This window comes from Apus apus, chromosome 16, assembly GCF_020740795.1.
Source record: "Apus apus isolate bApuApu2 chromosome 16, bApuApu2.pri.cur, whole genome shotgun sequence".
NCBI lineage: Eukaryota > Metazoa > Chordata > Aves > Apodiformes > Apodidae > Apus > Apus apus.
Window position 1 is genome coordinate 4173704 of NC_067297.1, and position 20886 is coordinate 4194589.

General features: G+C 42.4%; 2 protein-coding genes across 2 annotated transcripts in view; one reads left to right on the forward strand and one right to left on the reverse strand.

Annotated features, from left to right (window-relative positions):
• Nucleotides 1-233: 233 nt before the first annotated feature.
• On the reverse strand, nucleotides 234-1760 carry POP5 (POP5 homolog, ribonuclease P/MRP subunit). Its single transcript, XM_051633847.1, has 5 exons — nucleotides 1713-1760; nucleotides 1497-1639; nucleotides 1270-1419; nucleotides 686-769; nucleotides 234-517 (listed from the first exon to the last, which is right to left on the reverse strand). The coding sequence occupies exons 1-5, from the start codon at nucleotides 1730-1732 to the stop codon at nucleotides 414-416; spliced, it is 501 nt and encodes a 166-aa protein (XP_051489807.1). The 5' UTR covers nucleotides 1733-1760; the 3' UTR covers nucleotides 234-413.
• Nucleotides 1761-3630: 1870 nt separating this feature from the next.
• The window catches only part of CABP1 (calcium binding protein 1), a 52099-nt gene continuing 34843 nt past the window's right edge, over nucleotides 3631-20886 (forward strand). The window contains exons 1-2 of the mRNA XM_051633841.1: nucleotides 3631-3748; nucleotides 12431-12520. The gene's annotated coding sequence lies outside the window, so the exon portion shown is untranslated. The remainder of the gene's footprint in view (nucleotides 3749-12430; nucleotides 12521-20886) is intronic.

Genomic DNA, 20886 nt, shown 5'->3' on the forward strand with positions numbered 1-20886 from the left:
GCTTTTGTGACTCAAAACCAATGGATAGCCCAGATGGATCACAGGTGCAAAAAACAAAGTGTAAAAAACAGTAACAGGCTTTTTTCTGTACTGAAGGAATACAACTACATTCCTTGTCCATGCCAACAGCTTAAGATCACTTCTCAGCACAAAGATCACATTGAGCTGCTACACTCCCAAGGAGTGCAGGTGGTTTTGATTTCTAGAGTGAAACAGACAATTTACCTCCTTAATTAAAACAGTGGGGTTTTTATTTCATATTTAAATATATTTGAGAACACTTGGAATTGAGGAATGAATTCTAAACTTGAGCAGATGCTTTTTCTGTCCCCTGCTTTGCTTAGCATGGAAGACAACTGGTAGCATCTTGATTACACAAGTACAGGACAGGGATGAACACTAACTAGTAACCTTCAGTCTGTCTCTGTGCCATCATCATCTTCTTCATCACCACTTTGAGACTGCTCTTCTGTAAGGCAACAGCTCAACAAGGACTTCTGTACACACCGTCTTTCCTCTGCAATGAAGAGCAACAGAGTCATTACTTGATCCCTTCACATATGCTGGAATATCCTCAACTTCTAAAGAAAGGAACATTTCTCAGAATTCAGAAGTGGCCCAGCATATCCTACAAAACCCCCAGGAACTGAGGCCAAGTTTTAGGAGAGCAGCTGGAGGAACTCACCTTCATTTGTACAGTTTTGCAACAACATCAGCAGCTGCCTTCTGTTATACTGAATTAGAAATTTCTGACATGTTCTTATAGTACCTGTAGGAGTCACAAGAACAGTATGTAACAATCTACAGAACCAAGTGTTTCCAAGGTGCTACTGTATGTTTTTGAAGACCATTGCATCAAATGACAAAAGCCCCAGACAACAACTTTATTACTGTAAGTGCTAAGGGCCTGTAGGCTTCATGTCCCCACATGGAATGGTAATTTCTAACATGTAGTGCCCATTCTTGGCCCCAATTGGTTAATTTTCAGGACAGGGGATGATACTATACTTTGAAAATATATTTTTAAAAGAAAATAATGTAAGATAATGTTTGCTGCTCTAGTTTTGTGTTAAATGTGATGAAGACTCAAGGAGAATTAATGAGGGCTGGTGCACTTTTCTTCATTAGAGCTGTTGGAAGCTGCTCGGTTGGTGGCACAAGAGCCGTGTCCCGCACCCGAGGCGGTCAGACGAGGCCCGGAGGGTGGGACTTAGCTCCGCTGCCTCCCCCCGGGCCCCAGAGCCCCCCACCCGCCCCGGGACAGCCGACCTCCGACGTGCAGGGTGCGGAGGGCGCAGGGGTAGCGCTGGCTGCGGCTCTCCAGGTGCCTGACGAAGGGCAGCGCGGAGCAGAGCAGCTGGTGCGAGTCCTTGCGGCACCGCAGCAGCACGGTCCCGGTGTAGGCGTTCAGGTACTTCACTGCGGGGACACACACGCAGCGCTCAGCCGCGGCCCTCGGGAGGAGCCCCCTCACCCCCCGGGCCTCCCGCCGGCACCTGTGAAGGAGATGGAGCAGCAGGCCAGGCCGTAGTCCCCGTGAACCCGCCCTATGGCCTCTCTGACGGCGAGGCCCACCGCGCGGTCCTCGATACACTGCCGGCACCGCGGGTCCTCCGAAACCACCTCGCACAGCACGTACCTGCGGGAGAGCGCGGAGTCGGCGCTGCGGGACCGGGAAGGACCCGAACCCGCGGCCGCCCCGCCGGCCTCACCTGTTCTTGAAGCGAACCATGGCGGCGGCGGTGGCCCCTCCGGACGGACGTTGCGCTCAGCCAATGGGCGCGGCGCTCCCCGGCACCGCAGCCAATGGGCGCCGTGCGGGGCGGGGACAGAGGAAGGACTTTCCGGCCTCAAGCTGGAGCGCGGTCCCATCCCTTCAGCAGCGGGCGGTGCGCATGCGCACTTCCCCCCCTCCCCGGCCACCCCGCCGCTTTCCCGCGCTTTCCGCCGGGGGGCGCGCGCGGCTCGTCGCTTCCCTGAGGGGGCGGCTGAGGGGGCGGCCCGGGCGGCCCTGACGTTCTAGTTCAGTTGGCATCAGCTCTTTCCGACCTGCTGCTTCCAGCAACCTTGGCTAAGCCCGCTTTGCCCAGTGCCAAAAACTCCAAGTGATGGAGGCGGGGCGCCCCGCTGTTTCGTCTGACTGGAGCCGCGGGTAAGGACAGCCCGGTCTGAGGGCTTTGGTAGTGTCTAGTGTCCCTCCTGTGCTCCTGGAAAGGCTCTCTCTGCCTTGGTTGCCTCATAAAACTGAGCTCCAGTGTTTACAGCTCCACGTGCTCCGGGTGTGGGGCTTTTTGGGGTGTGTACTAACTGTCCAGCAAGTTACAACAGCTGAGAAAACTGCCAAGCTGAGCCACCTCTTAAAATAATTTCCGTAGTCGTTCTCAAAGCTGTGATCTCTGACAGGTGATCTGGGGAAGCAGAGAGTTCTCTGGTACAAGAATAAACTAGGTGGAGGGGAAGGTGGGGCTGAGGGAACAGACGTGGGATGGGCACCTGAATGCGAGGTGAGTGCCCAGCAGCAGGTAGCTCACAGGAGAAGCACTTTCACCAAGGTCCCTGGAGCCAAATCACACAGGAGGGCTGAGGCACTCTAAATTAAGTGGGAACTCATTGCTAATTCAGAGTGGAAACCTCTTCTTCAATAGCCTTCATTCTAGACAAAGAAAACAATGATAAACCGGGTGGAAAGCCTGTCCTAGGTGATAAACTTCTGCCCTCTGAAATAGATGCCTGCTGCGCTGCTCTCTCCCTTTCTCTGTTAACTCTTCTCTCTTTCAACTGTGATCACATTTTTGAGTCATGTTTTCCTGAGAACTGCAGTGTATTCGTTGCCTCGGGAGAAAAAAGTAACAAAGTCTAGTATGGTCTTTCTAAGAGACCTTTCTTTTGGGCCATGAACACAGCAACTGGGGAAAGTTTGAAAGCTTCTGATGCAGACAGAAGCATTTTCTCTGTGAGAGAGACTGCATTGATCTTTGCTGTATTGCTTTGTGGTTTAATATCCAAACTGGGATCTAGCTGTCATCTGTTCCACTTGTCAATAGAGTGAGCTCCTAGGTGATGAGCTATTCTTACATTTTTGAGCAACATCAAACATACTGCCATGGGTTTTCTTTGTGCAGTGAGGTGCCTCTTAGCCTCCCAGAGTGCCTGCCAAGATATATTTATTTGCCTGCTGCCCCTGTCTTTCTAGTGGCATCCTCCATCCTGCCCTCTGACTGGGCTCAGGTTGTCCTGTGCTGCTCTGGCTGCCTTCCTTCATGCCCTCCCTCGTTTCCTTTCCTTTGCAGCTGGGTGTCTGACAAGCAGGCCATGCGAGTGCACTCTGCCTGGTAATCCAATAGGACATGTGCACTGTGCATCCTACAGGCTGGGCCCTCTGTATAGCAAAGGCCTCAGTTTTTGGTTCAGAAGACTGATTAGGAGAGACACAGTGCAAAGAGAGAGTAGTGTTATGAGAGAGCCCTATCCTGCTTAATTTCATGTAGGATATTGCCTTTAGTTCCCTGTTACTGGTTTGGAGGATGCACAGAACAGCCCTGAGCCACTACAGCTCCCTGTAGGGGAATGCTTGTTAGTACAAGCTGTGTGAGTCCAGTCAGGCGACACAGTGTGCTGAGCTGGCAGCACAGGACTAAAAGGTTACAACATCTTCGCATTTGTTTTCCCACGTCCTCTCAAGCGTCCTCTGCCAGCTCTGCTGTATTGATTCCAGTGTCAGTGATTCAAGGAACTGTCGCAAGTGATGGTGAGTTATACAGGCAAGGTGGGAAAGAACTGTCTTCTAAGAAAAGATTGGAGGGAGAAAAAAAAATCAGAAAATGCCATTGAGATTGAAGAGGGGGTCAAGGGAGCTGCCAAGAGAGAGGATGGATCTCTCTCCTGCAGGCTCAGAGAGACAATGTGGCCTCGGAATAGCTTATAAAATAGAAATTATGGAGGACAGAGTATAGTAGGACAGGGAGAAATAACGTGCACTGTCTATACACATCAGAGACAATTTGTAAAGCAATTTGAGGATTTTGGATAGAAGATTCTTTATCAGTGTGAGAGTTCATCAATGATTGTCCAATAAAGTGGTGATGCTAGGGAGGTGCAGGAGGAATACTGAGGTCTCATTTTATCAGCTTGTGTTTGTTACATGTGTTAGTGTGCATGTGGGGGGGTTATTCCCAATCAGTCCAGGTTGGTTTTATTACCATTTTATTTTATGATTGGACATTTTACTACAGGCTTGAAGATCTAGGTTCTCATTTTGGATTTATATGGCATTCATATTCTCCAGATTGTAGGTTAGATTGCATTTGTGTTGTATAGAACTAACTGTGCTAATAAGCTGCAATAGGCATTGTAATTAATGCATATGTTTTATTGTATGCAGCCAGCTCTTAGAGTCTGTATGTATTTGCTATAATTAAAATTACCAGCAAATGTGTTCACTGAAAAAATATACATCAGTTAGTGATTCCTTGCACTCCTTTTAAGTTGGATGTTTCCATTTTATAGATGAGGAACCTGAGGCACAGGGGGATTAAACAATTTTTTCATAGTAAATAGCTGTCATTTTGGAGATACAGAGCAAAAACATAACGAGAGTAGAGGGAACCAGGGTATTAATGCATATTGTGTTGGAGTATAGGTTGTTGCTCATGCATAAAGCAGCCAAGTAATTACATTTTGGAGTAAAATTAGGATGCACTGGTACTCCATCCTTATGATACTGCGATTTGATCTTCCCTGTGTAGCCAAAACCATGTTTTTTGCTTCCCCCTGGAAGCACAGAACTGGATTTGCCACCAGGTGTGGTGGCAGAGTTGGGGTGACAACTACAATTTGTTCCACTGTAAGCACATTGCATCCCCAGATAACCCCACAGTTGAAAATACAAAACAATCTGGCTAAAATTAAAATGGCTTCTTAAATCCTCTGTCTGATATTGCCTGAAGCTTTTTGTGCAGTTTATCTTCACAGGGTCACTGAAACAGAAGAGTGCATTCTCTGAGCATGTTGGCCTGGAGCCTTTCAAGCAGATGCTTTAATTTAACATTTGGGACATTTTCCTTCTCCCTTCAGTCCCTTGCTTTTTACTCTCCCATTTTCTGTCTTTGTCTGCTCCCCCCCTTTTGGGCTCAGGATCTCTCAGATCAATGCATATAGGAATAAATGCTCTCCTTTTTATCACCTGAACATGTAATCTCTAATTATAAGCTTTCTGGACACCCAAGCTGTCATAAGCCAGAGACTGCCTCGTGTGCTGCCTGCAGCACTGCCCTCATCTTTGCTGACATTCTGCCATGTGGAATATTTGTCTTGCAAAACCACGTGTTTGAAACAGATTCTGTTTCTGCATCTTTCAGTGACTTGCAGTGTGATCTTGGACTACTCACTTAAGATCAACATAGTAAATTCACATTTCTTTGATTATTTTTTTTAACATTCAAGAACAGGAAATTTCAGCTTACATTAATAGTGACTGTGCTCTGAGAGACATCTAAAGTGTTGTAAGGTGAGCTTTCAGTAAGATATCAAAATTGGAAGCCATTTTGGAAGATTGAAGCCAGATCTAAAGATCTGATAAAGGGCACGAGTGTCTATGAGTTTGACATGTGCTGTTGAGAATAAGCATGGAACCAGGAGTCATCTCTTCCTGTGCAGCAAAAACCAGTGTGAGAGAAGGGCAGTGCAAAAAGGTGTTGTGCCAAGTGAGAAGCTGGCCCCAAACTTCTGAGCTTCATTTTCTCCTTCTCTGCAATGGAAATAATTACAAATACTTTGCTCACAGATATGTGTTAAAAAAAAACAGTAAAATGTCCACTTGAACATTGTTAATTATCAAATATAGTAAAACTGCTTCTATGTGCAGGAGATCTGTGGGCAGCACACTTAATTTGCAGCAAGCTGCTGCAAGAAACAAACAGCTGTTTCCAAACTAGTTAATTGAATTATGGCAAAAACTAGTTATTTCAGGAGCCTCTTTTCTCTTTCCTTTCTGCATTAGGGAACACGGGCTGAATGGTAGGCCACATAAGTTACTATGTAATCTGCTGTGTAAAAAAAAACATACTTAATACCTCATTAATGGGGATGTTAAAATGGATTAATTATTCTTTGTTCTGGTCTCTGAAGATAAAGATAATTACTATTAATTATGTGTAATTGAAAAATTGCTTCTTTGCAAATAATCCAATAGGATTAATGGGATTTTAACTTCTTGCTGCCTAGAGGGAGGGATACAATATTCTATAACGTTATGGCACAGACTGCCATAAACTCAGGAATGGCCTCAGTCTCGCTCACTGTCCAGCCAGCACTTGAGACTTGGGTTTTTGGACATAACAGATCTCAGAGCATGCTGGTGAGACAGGACAAAGTGTGTTGTGCTGTGCTGAATGGCACTTAAACAGAAGATAGGATTTGTAAGGCTGGTTGTCATTGATGCTGCTGCAAGGCTTTTCTTCCAGAAACCTCTGGAACAACCAGGGGTAAAACAAGGGGAATGTTTTAGAAACAAACAAGACAAAACCAAAACAAATCCTTGAGCTTGCCTATTTGGGAAGGAAGCTTTTGGAAAAGAGAAAAAACAACCTGTGACTCTTTCATAACCAGTACATCATCTGTGGGTCAGTACAGACAGTAGAGCTGTCTAACAGAGTGGAGGCTATGCTGAAATACTTGAATTAAGGTGAAAAAGAAAAAAAAAGTTTTTACAAGGACAGAGCACTTTCAGATATAAAGATCAGTAGATGGGTTAGTCTGAGACCTAAAATTCCTAATTGCTCCACTGATTTCTGTTGTTAATTAAAAATCCTGAAAATATTTAGGTGCATAACTTCCTTTGATGTCAGTGGGAGTTGGGTGCCTTTATGTGCTTATCAGTCTGGCCCTTAAGCTCTCAGTTTCACTTTGACAAAATTAGGATAATATTTTTCTACTTCAAAGAGTGTTACAAATAAATTATGGAGTTATTAAGCACTTAAATAATATAATAAAGATAATAGCAGCTTTTAGAGCATAAAAGTAGACTACCCCTGAGTGGCCTTCTTCATTTATGAGTCAATGTAGAGGCTACTCTGAAACAAAAATGATGTGCCTAGTGTTGCTTGTCTTGCAGATCATTGCTCTCTGCTTTTTCTTTCCACTGAATTCCCAATGTGCAGATCAAGACAGGGTCCTGTTTTACAGTAAGATGTATCTGCTTGTGTTGCCATATCCTGAACAGTCCTTTCTTTGCAGACTTTAAGTGTAGTTCCAGAGGCCTAGAGCAGCATAGGATCAGAGATGTCTTCACAGAACACTTGTCTCCCTAATGAGGGAGGCAATGAAAAACATTTCCCAGTGCATCCGTCACTCAGCAGCTGTGGCACTGAGGAGAGAGGACAGCCGTCCTGGAGCAACCTTACATGAGCCGTGCAGGGAGGAAGGGGGGAGTGGTGGAGCCGCGCGGTATGGCCCGGGCTCCCCCTGGCAGCTGCAGGGTCTCGGCTTGTACTGGTGTCAGCTCGGTGCAAAGAGAATGCCAGTCACTGCCTAGTTGGAGCACATGGGTCTCAACTCTTTGCCAGACCCACTCTGGCAGAGACCTCCCCACCTGCCTGATCTTGCCTAGGTCCAGTTTTAGCTGCAGCATCCCACTGCCCAGCACAGTAAGTGAGAGTCCCTCAAAAGCAGAGCAGGGTGCTATGTATGAGTGCAGTTTCGGGTGAGGAGAATCAACAGCAACTCTCTTTCTGCTGTGCTGACTGGGGGTGCTCACAAAGACCAGTAAATACAAACAGATTTCCAGAGGCAGGGGTTGTTATAGATTGAAGATGACAAAAAGCACTGGAAGCATCTGACCTATTACGGGAACCTTGCTGGGGCTTTCTGCTTTTATTTTGTTGTTGTTGTTGATTTTTTTTTCTAAAGATGTTCTTGTACCTGACTCAAAGAGACTGTAAATATTTGTCACTTTGCATCATAAAGACAGAAGCAAACTAAAAAATACCTTGCTGCATTTGCTGGGCTGATCCTGCCAGTTGCCCTGAGGGCACGGGGTTTTGAGCTGCGACTTAACTTCAGCCTGCTGCTGGTTGGTCCCAAGCTAAAGGTCCTGGTGATGAACGTAGCAACCTTCTTGCAGTGCTTGATGGCATCTGCCACAGTGACAGGATGTGGGGGCAACTGACCTGGGGAATGTCCCTCAGGCCACCTCAGTAAAATTCCATAGTACTCATGCTGGAACTTAGGCTCTTGTTGCTATGTGACCTTCTCTGTCCTTGTTTCATACCTGTGATGCTTAAAAGATCATGTTTATCGTGCTGTAACCTTAGTGACTTAATTAGAGCTGAATTTGGTCCTACTGCCTCTGAACATGAGCAGGTTCCATCAAGTCATCTAAAGGATCAGATCTGGTTTCTTCTCTCTCAGTACTGGTGGCATCTGGTTTCATTTTCCATCTTTCCTAAGGGAGCTCACTTTTCCCCACATTTCAGCATATGCCTGTTGTATGTCAGCAGCCTGGGCTGCCTGTGTCTCGGTGCCAAGCCAGGTGCCACTCTTCCAGCCAGCAAGGTACAAGACGGCACAGAGACAGAATGTGAGATGCATCAGTAAGTGGTGTTGTGGACTGGGACTTAAACCCAGTACCTGCTTGTGTGTCAGAAAACAAAGCTGGAGCCAGTTAAGCATGATTTGTTTTTTTGACTGTGTAGGATGTGTAGAGGTAGCAAGATATTCATCCTGTGGTATCACAGGAGCCAGTGTTTTTGCACAGCATGGCTTCTCTTTGTTGACAACATGACAGGCACCTAAGGGACTTCTCAGGGTAAACAGCAAGATCAGACACTGCTGATGGGCTAGCAGAGGACATGGTACTCCCAGCATCATGACTTAATGCCCAGCGCTGGCTGCATGACATCCCCATTTATTTCTAAATGTGCTGACATGGAAAATTTTCTACATGGGATGGTTAGTCTCTAGGAGATGGACTGATTCTTTTAACTTGGACTCTCATCTCCATCCTTCTCCCCACCCCAGCCACTTGGCCAAAACAAAACTCCCTCAGCTTTGCTTGTGGCAGAGGGACAGCTATTTAAGCAATAATTATGTAATTATTTTTTGTAAGATGAAGGATTTTTAGAAAGCATCAAATTATTATTGAGTGTTTATTAGGTTCCCCTAAAACATACTTTCAATTTCAGCTCTCAACATTTTAGTGTATATTGCTACATAGATTAACTTATTGCTTGAAAAAGCGTATTATATTTCTCTATTATTATGTTACCCAGTATTGTAAGATCAGCATCTGTGAGTCAGATGACAGATATTAACAAAATAATTTAAAAATAATTTTATTTAATTAATTTACTTAAATTATACACACTGAGCTCTTTTATTTTTGGGAAGTGCAGGTGTTTCTCTGTAAGTGTGGGGGCAAGCAGCTTCATTAGTCTTTTAATAGTCTCTTAGTGTCAGAGACTGATGGTGTCACCTTAAATTGAAGCTCATTTTTCAATAAAAATGCAGCAGTTTATAGCATGCACACAGAGCTCCTGCTCCCATTCACATTCCCTCCTACTCTACCCTGTATTCTCCAACAGAAAGATGCTGATGACAAATACAGGAAACTGAAGGGCAGATACTAAATCTCCAGTTCAGTTCTTTAGTGTCTTTCACACATTATAGCTTTATAGAGGAGGTGATATTTAGAGGACAGGGTATAAGTAACTTTAGATTAAGTAATGGACTTAAGGATCGTATATGCAACAGACTGTCTTTCTGGCTGTCAGTGCCATGTCACCAATATCCAGCCTGATGTTTTCTTTATTATTATTCATAAACTCCCATGCTGCACAGCAATCACACTTCGGGCTGTGCTGTCCTGGGGATTATCACACTTGCGGGGTGGTTAAAGTCGCTGTGCCTCGAGGCTTCTGCCTCTGAAAAGTGCCCAAGGCTAACCACTGTGAAATGTGATGCCTGTCATGTCTTCTTGTTCAAGTATGTGCGGCAGGCCTGTCATTCACTAAAAGCCTTAACATCTGTTATTACATGGTAATCCTCACGCATCAGGCTTCCAAATAAGAAACTGGTGGAACCCAGCAAGGTATGGCTCAGCCTTAGTTTGCATAATTCCCAGAATGCAAGGCAACTTGCTCTCCCTTCTGAAATCATTAATAAGCAATAAGATTATTATATAAGCTGGCATCTTTTTTTTAAACCATGATAATTTCAAATGCTATTATAATTAGGATGAAGATGAGAGTTTGAGCTGGAGGAGGGAACAGACAAAGGATTAAGCTGATCTCCACCATGACATTAGTTGGTGGCTTTGTCTGTTATATCCTAGTTTGGACAATTATGAATACATTTTAGGCACATGAAGAGGCAAATAGACAATTTATTTGAAAGTATTAATCCTTTTTATCCTGGAGTGTTATCTCGTGCCATAAATAGGATCACAGCTTTCCAGTCCACTTACATTCTGAATAACTGACCCTGTAGAAAGAGCCTGAAAAGCAGTACACATTTGTCTTGTATCCTAGTGGCTATCAACTCCATAGTGGGTGGGATAAAGCAGACAAAAATGTTCTTTTGTTGAGAAAATCTTTGTTTAAGCCAGAGGGACTGCTAGCTGATTGTGAGCACAGTGCCAACTTGTCACAAGAGACCTGGCCTCTTGGGTAGCGGGTCCCAAGCCATGGCAGGTCACGTGGCATTTTCATGAAGAAGAATTTAGTGTCTGGATTGAGCAGGCAGGATTTGCTGGAGAAGGAAAACCAGGTGAAAGTATGGTTTAGAGCTGTAACTAATAGGGCTGCTTTCTTTGGAATAGGGAAGATTTTAAAAAGTCACTTGTCAAAATAGTTTTCCCTCTAACGCTGCAGCAGCCCTCAGATCTGAGCATGTTCCTGATGTTCCCCCTCACTCACATGCACGAACACGGGGAAGCAGGCAGGAGGAGGCAGCTGCACTGACACACTACGGGTTTGCAAGAACATGATGGCAATTTAGCAGAATGATTAAAAGATTGCAAACATTTATTAATAGCTTTGCTGTTGCAGCAGCTCTGCTGGAGGAGGCTTGCTTCCTCAGGGATGCTCTTACCTCCTGCCCATTCCCTTCCAGAGCTCTAGAAATTGAAAAGTCAAGTTTGGACTCGGTTTCAGTTTAATGCCACATCTATGCACAGTACTGCAGACTGCTTGGGGGACAGGACAGGAGGGTCAGCTTCAGTGCAAAAAAAAAAAAAAAAAGAAAGAAAGAAAAAGAGGAAAAAAAAAAAGGAAAGGACAATTGGCTGAATTAAAAAAAAAAAAAATCACCTTATAATTCATGGCTGATCATGCTAAACAGCAGTAAACACTGTAAATGAGATGGACAATTCTAATGTTTGAGTGCACAGTACCTGAGACATTTTTATCCCACAGACCAGATGATGGTGACTGACTGATAAAAGTTTGCAACTGGAGGATTATTTATCCTATGCATATGGTGACCTCCTCCATATTCCTATCCACAGTGGAATAGTAATTTTTTTCTTTTTTTTCTTTTTTTTTAAACTGAGTCCTAAGAGAAACTGAAATGTTGGGACAGCCTAAAAGGAATACATTTTTTTCTGCTAAGCAACAATGACAGCAGATAGGAATGCTTGTGTCCCTGTTGTTATCTAAAATCCTGCTGGTAACTGGGTAGGCTGATACCGTGCCTCAACCATGGATTTTCCTGTACAGCATGGCCAAGCAACTGGATGTGCCATTGGGCATCAGCAGCTGACTACCGTGCTTAACTTTTTAGTTCCATCAGAGAATTTTTCTTCTATTCATATACACAACTTAATCCTGCTACTTGGCAATTTAAGAAAAATGCCACTTCATCTACATGTCTGCTTAATGAGGCAGAAGGGAAAAAGGGATGGATCCAGTGGGTCAGAAATGAGAAAGGAAGGAAAATAGAGTTGAATTATGAGTCCTGCATTATTCTGATCCAAAACTGCTTCAAGTTAATTTGGTTTTTTTTAACTGTTTCCCCTATTACTTGAAGTTTCCATTAAAATATTTCCTTCATCAGTTTTCAAGTGAAGTGTCCATTTGGGACTTGACTAGCATGAATTTCTGTCTGTTGCAAGGGCATTTTGCTTATGAAAAGCATCTGTTGATCTCTGTTCACTTTGTATACCATGCTTTTCATGGGATGACCTGGGAAAAAGCACAACCTGAGTGAGAAGTTTAAGTCCCACAGAAAATCTACTCCCTTGGGATGCTTAAGGAAAGTCTGTATAAATGTTTGGAGAGTTTGGCAGGAAGCCTCTAGAGCCTTGAAAAGACCTGCTTTTTTAGGGAAATAGTATAATACTTCGAACGATCCTAGTCTAAAAGACAGATAACCCACCAATTGTAGTTGGTAGCATGGATGCACTTGGGCTAATTGTTTCTTCACTTTTTGTCTTTAGGAGCTAGAATTCCCTGTGCTTAGAGCAGCCAAAGAATGCCATAGATGAGGATGAAACAGACCTGGATGTTGGAGAGGTACCTGATTTCAGGTGAGAAAGGTTATAGATAAGATCCTGCAAATAACAGAAGGACCTACTTTCAGAGATACTTTCTCCCTTTCATTTCTTGACTATTGCAAATGGCAGGCTTTTCCAGCTATTAGCAGCTATATAGCTATATATATATATAACTATATATATATATATCTATATATATGTGTGTGTGTGTGTTCTCATCCCTTCCCATCAGTAGTGATTTAATTTGCATTGGTTTCAGTATCTTTTAATTTCCAAGTTCACTGTGTGTAGTAACAAGAGGATGCCTTACAGTGTTGGGACAATCCAGACACCTGTTGGTGGAATTGTTTTGTTTTTTTTGTTGTTGTTTTCAGGTCCTGAAAGGCTGTTTTGGGATGTGTTGGCCTTGACAAATAATTAAAGCAAGAAATTGTATTTTGTCTGTATTTTCCCTGCTCCCATCAGAGCCTTAACCCTCACTAAGGCTCTTGCCTCCCATGTGCCTAATTTTCTTCTTACTGTTTGGGGAAAAAAAAATTCATCAAAGAGAAAATATCCCCACACAACGTGAATATAGAAATGATGAGGTTACACATGATGAACTTAAAAAATTCTGAAGTAGGTTAGTTTTAAAGCTCTATCAGAACAAACTTATTAACTTTTAACAGGATGTACTTTGTTTATTTGATGATTAATTAAAAACTGGAGGGAAAATGAAAAGGCAGCTCATGTAAAACTGCATCACACTTTGCCTCCATTGAGACAATGCTGTATCACCTCTGCTGGTAGCAAAACCTCTGCCAGGCTTTGATGTTGTTTTGCATCACAGCATGACCCAAAAGAAAACACACCCTGTGCTGTCATATAGTGCAGTGATTGGGAGCACTTGCAGAACTACAGGCACTATAGCTGAAGACTGTGGCTCTTGTCAGCACTACTGAACACTGACAAATGGAGGGAAACGAAATATACTCTTTTTATTCTGTGGGGAACTTCATCAGCCTTTCCAGTTTTTTGTTACAGTAACAGCTATGTCTGAATTTTATTTTTCAGTGTTCTACTTGCTAAGGTTTGGCTTCAGCTGAAGTGTCAGATGTTCTTGTGTCCTGTTGTCCAGAGCTTCCTTTCTCACACAAGACTTGAGCCATTAAACTTAGTTTACAGAAAACATAACAGAATCACTTTGATCACATTATCTTAAACTCCCTATTTTGAAGAAATGTGGCACTAGGAGACTTCCTCACTTTCTATCTCCAAGTCTTGCCTTTTTTTTTTTTTTTTAATAACTGTGGTGCTCATTTCCAGACCCTGCTTTTGGAATCAACTTTGTATTTTCCCCCATACCTGTTATTATTTTCCTTCCTTTTAACCCAGCATTGGTTTCCCTTGTTTTCCCCACCATAAATACTCACTCCCAACCTCTCCAATCACTGCTAATCCCAGCAAATTGGTGTGTTTATCTTGACTAGAACTTAACTTAATAAATACCTACAGAGGTGTTTGTTCTGAAGTTCATGAAACACCTATCTTTATGGTCTTAGGCTTGAGAAAGGACATGTTTCAGGAGAGCTCCATTTGCCTCTGAATAAAGCCCACATGAAAAAAAAAACCCAAAAAATCACTAGAATAACCTTTAGGACACCTGAAGCCCTATGCAAGTTCAGGAAATCAAACTCTGTTTTCCTGCGATTGGATTAGAAGTTTTCTACAGCTCTGTGCATTGTCTTTAGAGGAGGATGCAGTTCCTGGGTGAGTTTCTCTCACAATGGAACAAGCAAATTTAAGTCTGACTTTTTGTGTGAAAATTTTCATCATCTTTCCTCCTAGGAAATAGAGCTGTGCCTGGTAGCTCTCCTCTCCTAGAGGTGAGGCTTTGTCAGCTTGCCTACTTCTTGTTGGGTCCATTCACTGAACAGTGTCAGCAAGTCTTGGTAAGGAGAAGTTCTTTCTAAGTAGAATGAGAAGTTCATTTTCAGAGATCCCCTCAATTGTTTCCATAACAAACCAATTAATGGGTTAGAAGCTCCAGCTGAAAACCAGGGAGTAATGGATAATGGTGTGGACAGAGGGGGCTGACATGCCAGTGTCAGTTTCTCAACACTCAATGGATTTTACATTATTCTTACTCACAAAGTGATGAGGCTTTTGGGTTCTTATGAGTAATGAGTAGAGCTAGTTTGTTCAGTGGCCCTGTCCCCCAAGGCCACTGCCCTTTGAGAGGGAACAGTGTGTGCCACTGATTTTGGCAGCCCTGCTCCCAACCTGACGCAGTTGGTTTGGGGGGGCCATGGAGCCGGCAGAGATGACTCATTCCGCCTCAGTGGCTTGTTGAGGAGCTGCAGGGAGAAGCTATTTATAACCAGACCTTTCAGGTTCAGTGCAGCAGCATGTTCAAGCAGGAGGAGGGGGACAGAATGGGGATGGCACATAAGACTTTCCAGATATAGATCAACCCTCACCCCAATGTTGTAGCCAGCTGAAGTCCCCTGACTTCAGCTAGCCCTTTTTCCCAAGCCTATTGCTCCGCTCAGTGCTCTGGTCCTGATGTAGGATACTGTTGATAACTCATCAGCTCCTCAAAGAGTAGGGAGACAACAATGGATATCATCAGTGTGAAGAAAAAAACTTTTTTGACTGTAGCTGCTGAGCTGGCTCTTACTGATTCTTTCTGAGCTGTGGCCATAGCATTGTCACATTGTCTTTTCTTTGTCCATTTTTGTCCCTAACTTGCCATTAACATGAACTACTTTAATGAGTGTTTTCAAACGGTCTTTTTCCTGCCAGCAAGTCCTTTTTAAACCTCCTGAGGTCTCTCTTATATGCAACACTATAATTTATAAAACTAGTTGTTTTTTCCAATCTTTCCATGTACTCATTTAATCTTTAGGTGCTTTCATGACTCCACATGTGAAACAGACATAATGATACCCCCTGGATTAAGCACAGTGTGATCTATAGCTATGAAACACCACCTAAGTGGTAGTATTATTACCAGAGAGTCACAGAACACTAGGAAAGTATAGTACACAACAGTAGAGGACAGCATGCGTTACAGAAAATATTTACTATGAACAAATACATCTTTGTATCTAGGTAACAGAGGCCTTTGTCTTGAAGCACATTAACATACATTAAAATTATTGAATTTTATGTTAAACTAAATTTCTTCAAGTTCTGTTCTCTTAAGTGGCTTTTGAATTCAAAGCCACACAGCTCCAGGGATCCTGTTGCATAAATGCTTACCTTGTTCTTGCTCCACCTATGCCCTGTCCTTAAACCAATTTGTGTGTCTTGTGGGCTGCAGTTAGATGGCTCCTTGGCTCCTGTAATTCTGTCTCTTCTTCTCGTAGCTTAAATGCTACATATTTGGCTCTTCATCTTCTCTTTTTCTTCTCTCTAACTATTTCTTGCTTCCCCTTCTTCATTAAGTAGACACTTGGCTCCCCAGTGTACAGTTTGATGAGTATGAAGTCTCAGCACATTGTTAAGGCCATTTTGGTAGATCTGTAGGTTTTCTGGTGTTCTTTCTCTTGGTTTTCCTGTGTCACTGTGCTATGCACTCAGGTATAATGGCCATTTTTTAGAGTGGGTTGTGTTTATTATCTTCATACAGAAGCAGTACTATCAGTAATTTTTGCCTTCAGTTCTGGCAACCAACTGAAGGGAAATTCTACCCTGCATAAAACCAATGTTGTGATGATAATTTCTTTCTCCAAGTTCAGTTATAAGACTACAGAGATTTGTGAATGTGCTTTAGCTCATAATCTGGGCTGGAGGTGGCCTCTGCACAGTAGCCCCAACTCTCCCTAGCTGCCACATTATTTTCCTGAATCTCAGTCTCATTTTGAAAAAGTAGACCTCTGGCTCTTATGGTTGCAAATAAGCCTCTGAAACAGCAACAAAATGTAGCTGGTGCAGAGATATTTGTATTGGTATTGAAAGAGACCATATTTCAGGGGCATGGAGGGTAAATTTTTTTTTTTGAGTGGTCAAATAAGATGTGCAGTGATTATAACTATATGTCAGTTTTGCTCCTTGTCTCTTTCTTCAGCAAATTTTGCACAGTGGATAAAGTGGTTCTTAGAACTGTTGGTTTATCCTTTCAGTAGCTGCCTCAGGCACCCATGAGTATATGATAGGTAGTGCAGCCAACTTTCCTGCATGTCTCACCACTCCCCTTTGCCCAAGGCTTGTGACATTCTTGAGGAGACCCCTGGAAAGGGGTTTTAAGGGTGGGTGCCGTGGCCAGAGAGTGCACAAGGAGATGTGTCCAAGTGTGGCTGCATGAACCCAGAACTGAGAGGGCCAGGAGGGAAAACCCAAGAGTGTGCATACATGCCAGAGACTGGAAGGATTTACCTCCCTGTATTTGCAATTGCTTATTTTCTATCTGGGGAAAATCCTGTTTGACAGCCCAGGCGGTGAGCTTCTAATTCCTGTCTCCAGCTCATTTTTCACTTCAATCCCTCAGCGAACGGATTTTAATGCTTGATGGATTCAAACGAAATTATTTCCGTTCCTGTGGCTTTGCAAAAGCCTCTAGGGTGTGTGTGTGCGCATGCAGAGGAGGAGGGTTGGGGCTTGTTTTCGTTACACTCCAGTAAGCCTCCTCTCCAGGGGAAACGTATTTAATTTCTTCATTTAGGGCTTTCTTGCTGATGGTTCCTCCCATGCTTCCCTCCTGGCTCTTGGGTCACAGGAGGACCCATAAAAGATTTGATGTTCTGAGGGGTACAGGATGCAATGTACTAGATCAGTGCTTCTGCTGCAAGTGGGGATTCAAATAATATGATCAGACTGTGTTTCCAGGAATAGCATTAAATTGAGGGGAATAACTGTAGGAAAACTTTCATATTCCCCAGCCCTAGCTGGGAAACAACACCACAGGCAGAGATGGGGTTAGTGACTGAAGTGTTGTCTGTGTAATCAGCACTCTCTTACATTGACATCTTGTTTGAACATGTGTATAATGCACTGTACTGCTGTTGTAATGCACAAGTATTGCTTTTTATTACAATTTCCAGCCTCTCCTGCCAGCAGAGATCACTGCAGGGAACTGTGCAAGGGCTCTGCTTGCATAACATTCAGCAATCAGTGAGAATTTCAGCTGCTCACCCACCATGTGCTTCTGCTGGGCTTTTCCCATAGAGTTCCTATTTCTGGGAGGCTAAATTATTTAAATGCTCAATATGTCACTCTTCTATCCAAGCCAAATCATCATCATCATCATCAAAATTAACAGAGCAATCATTTTATGATACGTGGCTCTAACAAATACTTATAACCATGCTAAAGATCCTCATTGTTCTCTGAAAGATTTGGAGTGTGGCATGAAGTTGATGATGATGTCTCTCAATGTATAAAACTACTGTTGTTAGGGTGTGCTAAACCCACATGGTGATACCATATCTAGATTAAGTTTTCAACTTATTATAACTGCTACCAAGCTGTCACTTGCTCAGGCAAGGAAAAAATCTTGCTCCTGGAGTTGGAAATGTATTGTGTGTTTCTCTTCAGCATTTGCCTGTATCCTAGGTCAACCTCCTGTGTCCGCAGCCTCCTGTGAATATTTGTTTAGAGCTATTGATTTTCAGCATAAATGTGTGTTGTGTCATACTTATAAAGCCAGTGGATCCAGGGACTACGAAGTGCAACTTGCACATTCGTTCCATTTTATCTGTCTCTTTTTATTATTTCAAAATCCCAGTTTGTTAAACTTCAGCTTTTTTCCCTATTCTGATTCTCTGATTTCTCATTTTTTTTTTGTTAAATACATTCTCTACAAGTGAGAAGACCTGTTTTATTAGTGTGGTTTTCTAATATGTTGCATGAGAGACTATTAGCTTACGTTATAAATACTCAAAATTATACATAAGCATATGTTGAACTTTTAGTTGTAAATACAGTAGTAGCATTTCAGGGACTATTTATTTACCTAGTTAATATATTATTGCTTGTTATGTATACATATAATAAACAAGCATATTTATTTCAACCTTTTAAATAATCCCCAAGCTTTTGAACCAGGGACAGTAAACTGAAATGTTAATGAATTTTGAACTTCATTGATAAAATTATGCAAGATAGAAGAGGGCACTAATTTAAGAACTGACTAGCCTGAAAGCTTCAGCTAATTGTTACAGCAGTAGTACAGACAAGTCTCCTTTTACATATCTTTAGATTGTAAAACAAATAAATATATTTGACATTGTCCAAAGGATCAATAAGAAATTGAATCAGAAGTGAGAAAAAACAGTTCCTAAATTTCTGTATTGTCTTTCTGCCAGAAAATGTGGAGATTTTACAGCAGAAGCAACTGATTAATTAACTGCGTGCTTTGTCACCACAGAAATGTAGTAGACAGATACTTGGTAAATGTGTTTTTAAAATGCTTTATATTTTCAGCCAATGTTCTGGATCACTTATGTGTTATTAATACTGTTTATTAATATTTTGGTTGGACATTTTCCTAAGTCACCAGTGTTCCTTTTGCTAAAGGCATGAGTTGTGAATGCAGCTGGATACCCATTGGATTTACTTGCTGCAGATCAAGTTATCTAATGTTACATACATATTAATATCTGACTGCACTAGTTTTATCAACAACATTTGCCAATAACTGCTAACTTATTTTAATACTGGTTTCCACCACCTTGTTGGAGTGAGGATAATGGGGAGTAGAAGTTTTCTATAGTGACAGAAAACTGTCACTGAGAAAGCATCATGTTGGGTTTTTTCTTTCACTTCATGTGTCTTTTACTTAGTTGGTGGCCCTTGCACCAATAAACCTTCCTGCATTGGAAACCTAGGGATACAGCTGGCATCTTTCAGGTGGAAAATCAGAATCAAGCTTTTCTTTGCATTTCATGTTGTACCAGCCTTGCTACATGTGCTGCCGTTTGCTCTAGTCTCAGGTTTGCTGTGTCCCTGTCACAGTAAATAGTGCTTGTAGCCACTACCCTTAAATGTTTGGCAGTCTCCTATTTACTCATCTTCCTAGTCTCTATAATCCTTTAATGGTTACAAGCTAATCAGTGTAATCTCTAAATTTTACCTGGATATCCCTTGTTCTCTCTGTTGTTTTTTTGTTTTGGTTTGAGGTTTTTTGTTGTTGTTGGTTGTTGGTTTTGTTTGGTTTGGGATTTTTTTATAGCACATATGACTGCTTCTAGCCTCAGACTCACTTGTGTGCCATTATCCAATTTAATAAATGGTTCATTTCCTTTCCAGCTGATAGCATATTCATCTGTCACTGCAATGCTGAGCTCTCCCCCTATACAGTTTACCTGAGGTAGCAATGCAGTGACCTTGTCCATGCTGTGCAAGCTCTGCTGCTGCTTGCAAGACTTGCCAAGCTGTTCCATGACATTTCTTGTGTCTTCTTGCATATGCCAAATATTTTCTTGGTCCATCTTGGTTGTCGTAGTGTGTGTATGATTCTAAGTTATTTTATCTTTGAGCTTAATATGCTTTTCTCTCTCAGATCTCTTGTGTGGTACGTTTTGTGTTTTCATTGTGTTTAGATCTGACTTACACTTAATTCTGGCCTGGATGTTTGCCATAGGGTGGTTCTTTGACCTTCTATCGGTCTTGAACATTTTGAGAGAAAGCAAATTCCCTAATAAGGGTACAGACCGTAATTTGAATTTTCAGAAAAAATCTCAGGACAGACACCCCTTTGGAATCTTTTAAAAGGTAAGAATCAGCCAGGTACATGTATGTATTCAGTTCCACTTTCCTTTTTTATATTTGCCTAAAAAAACCCCACCCAAATCTTTACATGTTGTTGTTACGTGAAGTGCAGTATCTCATAATGTATATGGATTTTTAAGGGGTTTTCACTGCCAGAGTTGACTGAAACCTCTTAAATATTTCAAATGCATTAACATTTAGTATTAAAAGAAATAAAGCTTCTGATTGTCTTCCTTTTTACTGGCATACATGGCTTTTAGATAAACATAGATTTCTAGCACATACACATGTATTTCCAGACTTTCAGCTCTTCTGGGCATCTTGGTAACTTCTTATTTTCCATTAAAGTTACACTCTTTGGCATCTTTTTACTCTGGATACCATATGGCATTCCTTAATCCCTCTCCACTCAAACTGCTTTAAAAGTTATTCCTTACTAATCACACATTTCCAGCTGTCCCTACTTAACAGAATGAAAGCTTTTGCCTAGTCCCTGTTTCTGAGCCTGGGCAACTGAACAATTTACAGTTGCCCTATCTATGGCTTGAGATAGAACATGCTCCAAGTGCAGTCCCTGCTGTAGAAGGCACAGTGTGGGAATGGTACTTTAGCAGAGGGGTCAGTCCCTAGGTTCTTCCAAATGGAGGCTGCCTCATAAGAAGCATATTCAGAATGCAGTTGAGACTCTTTACCTAATTACAGTATAT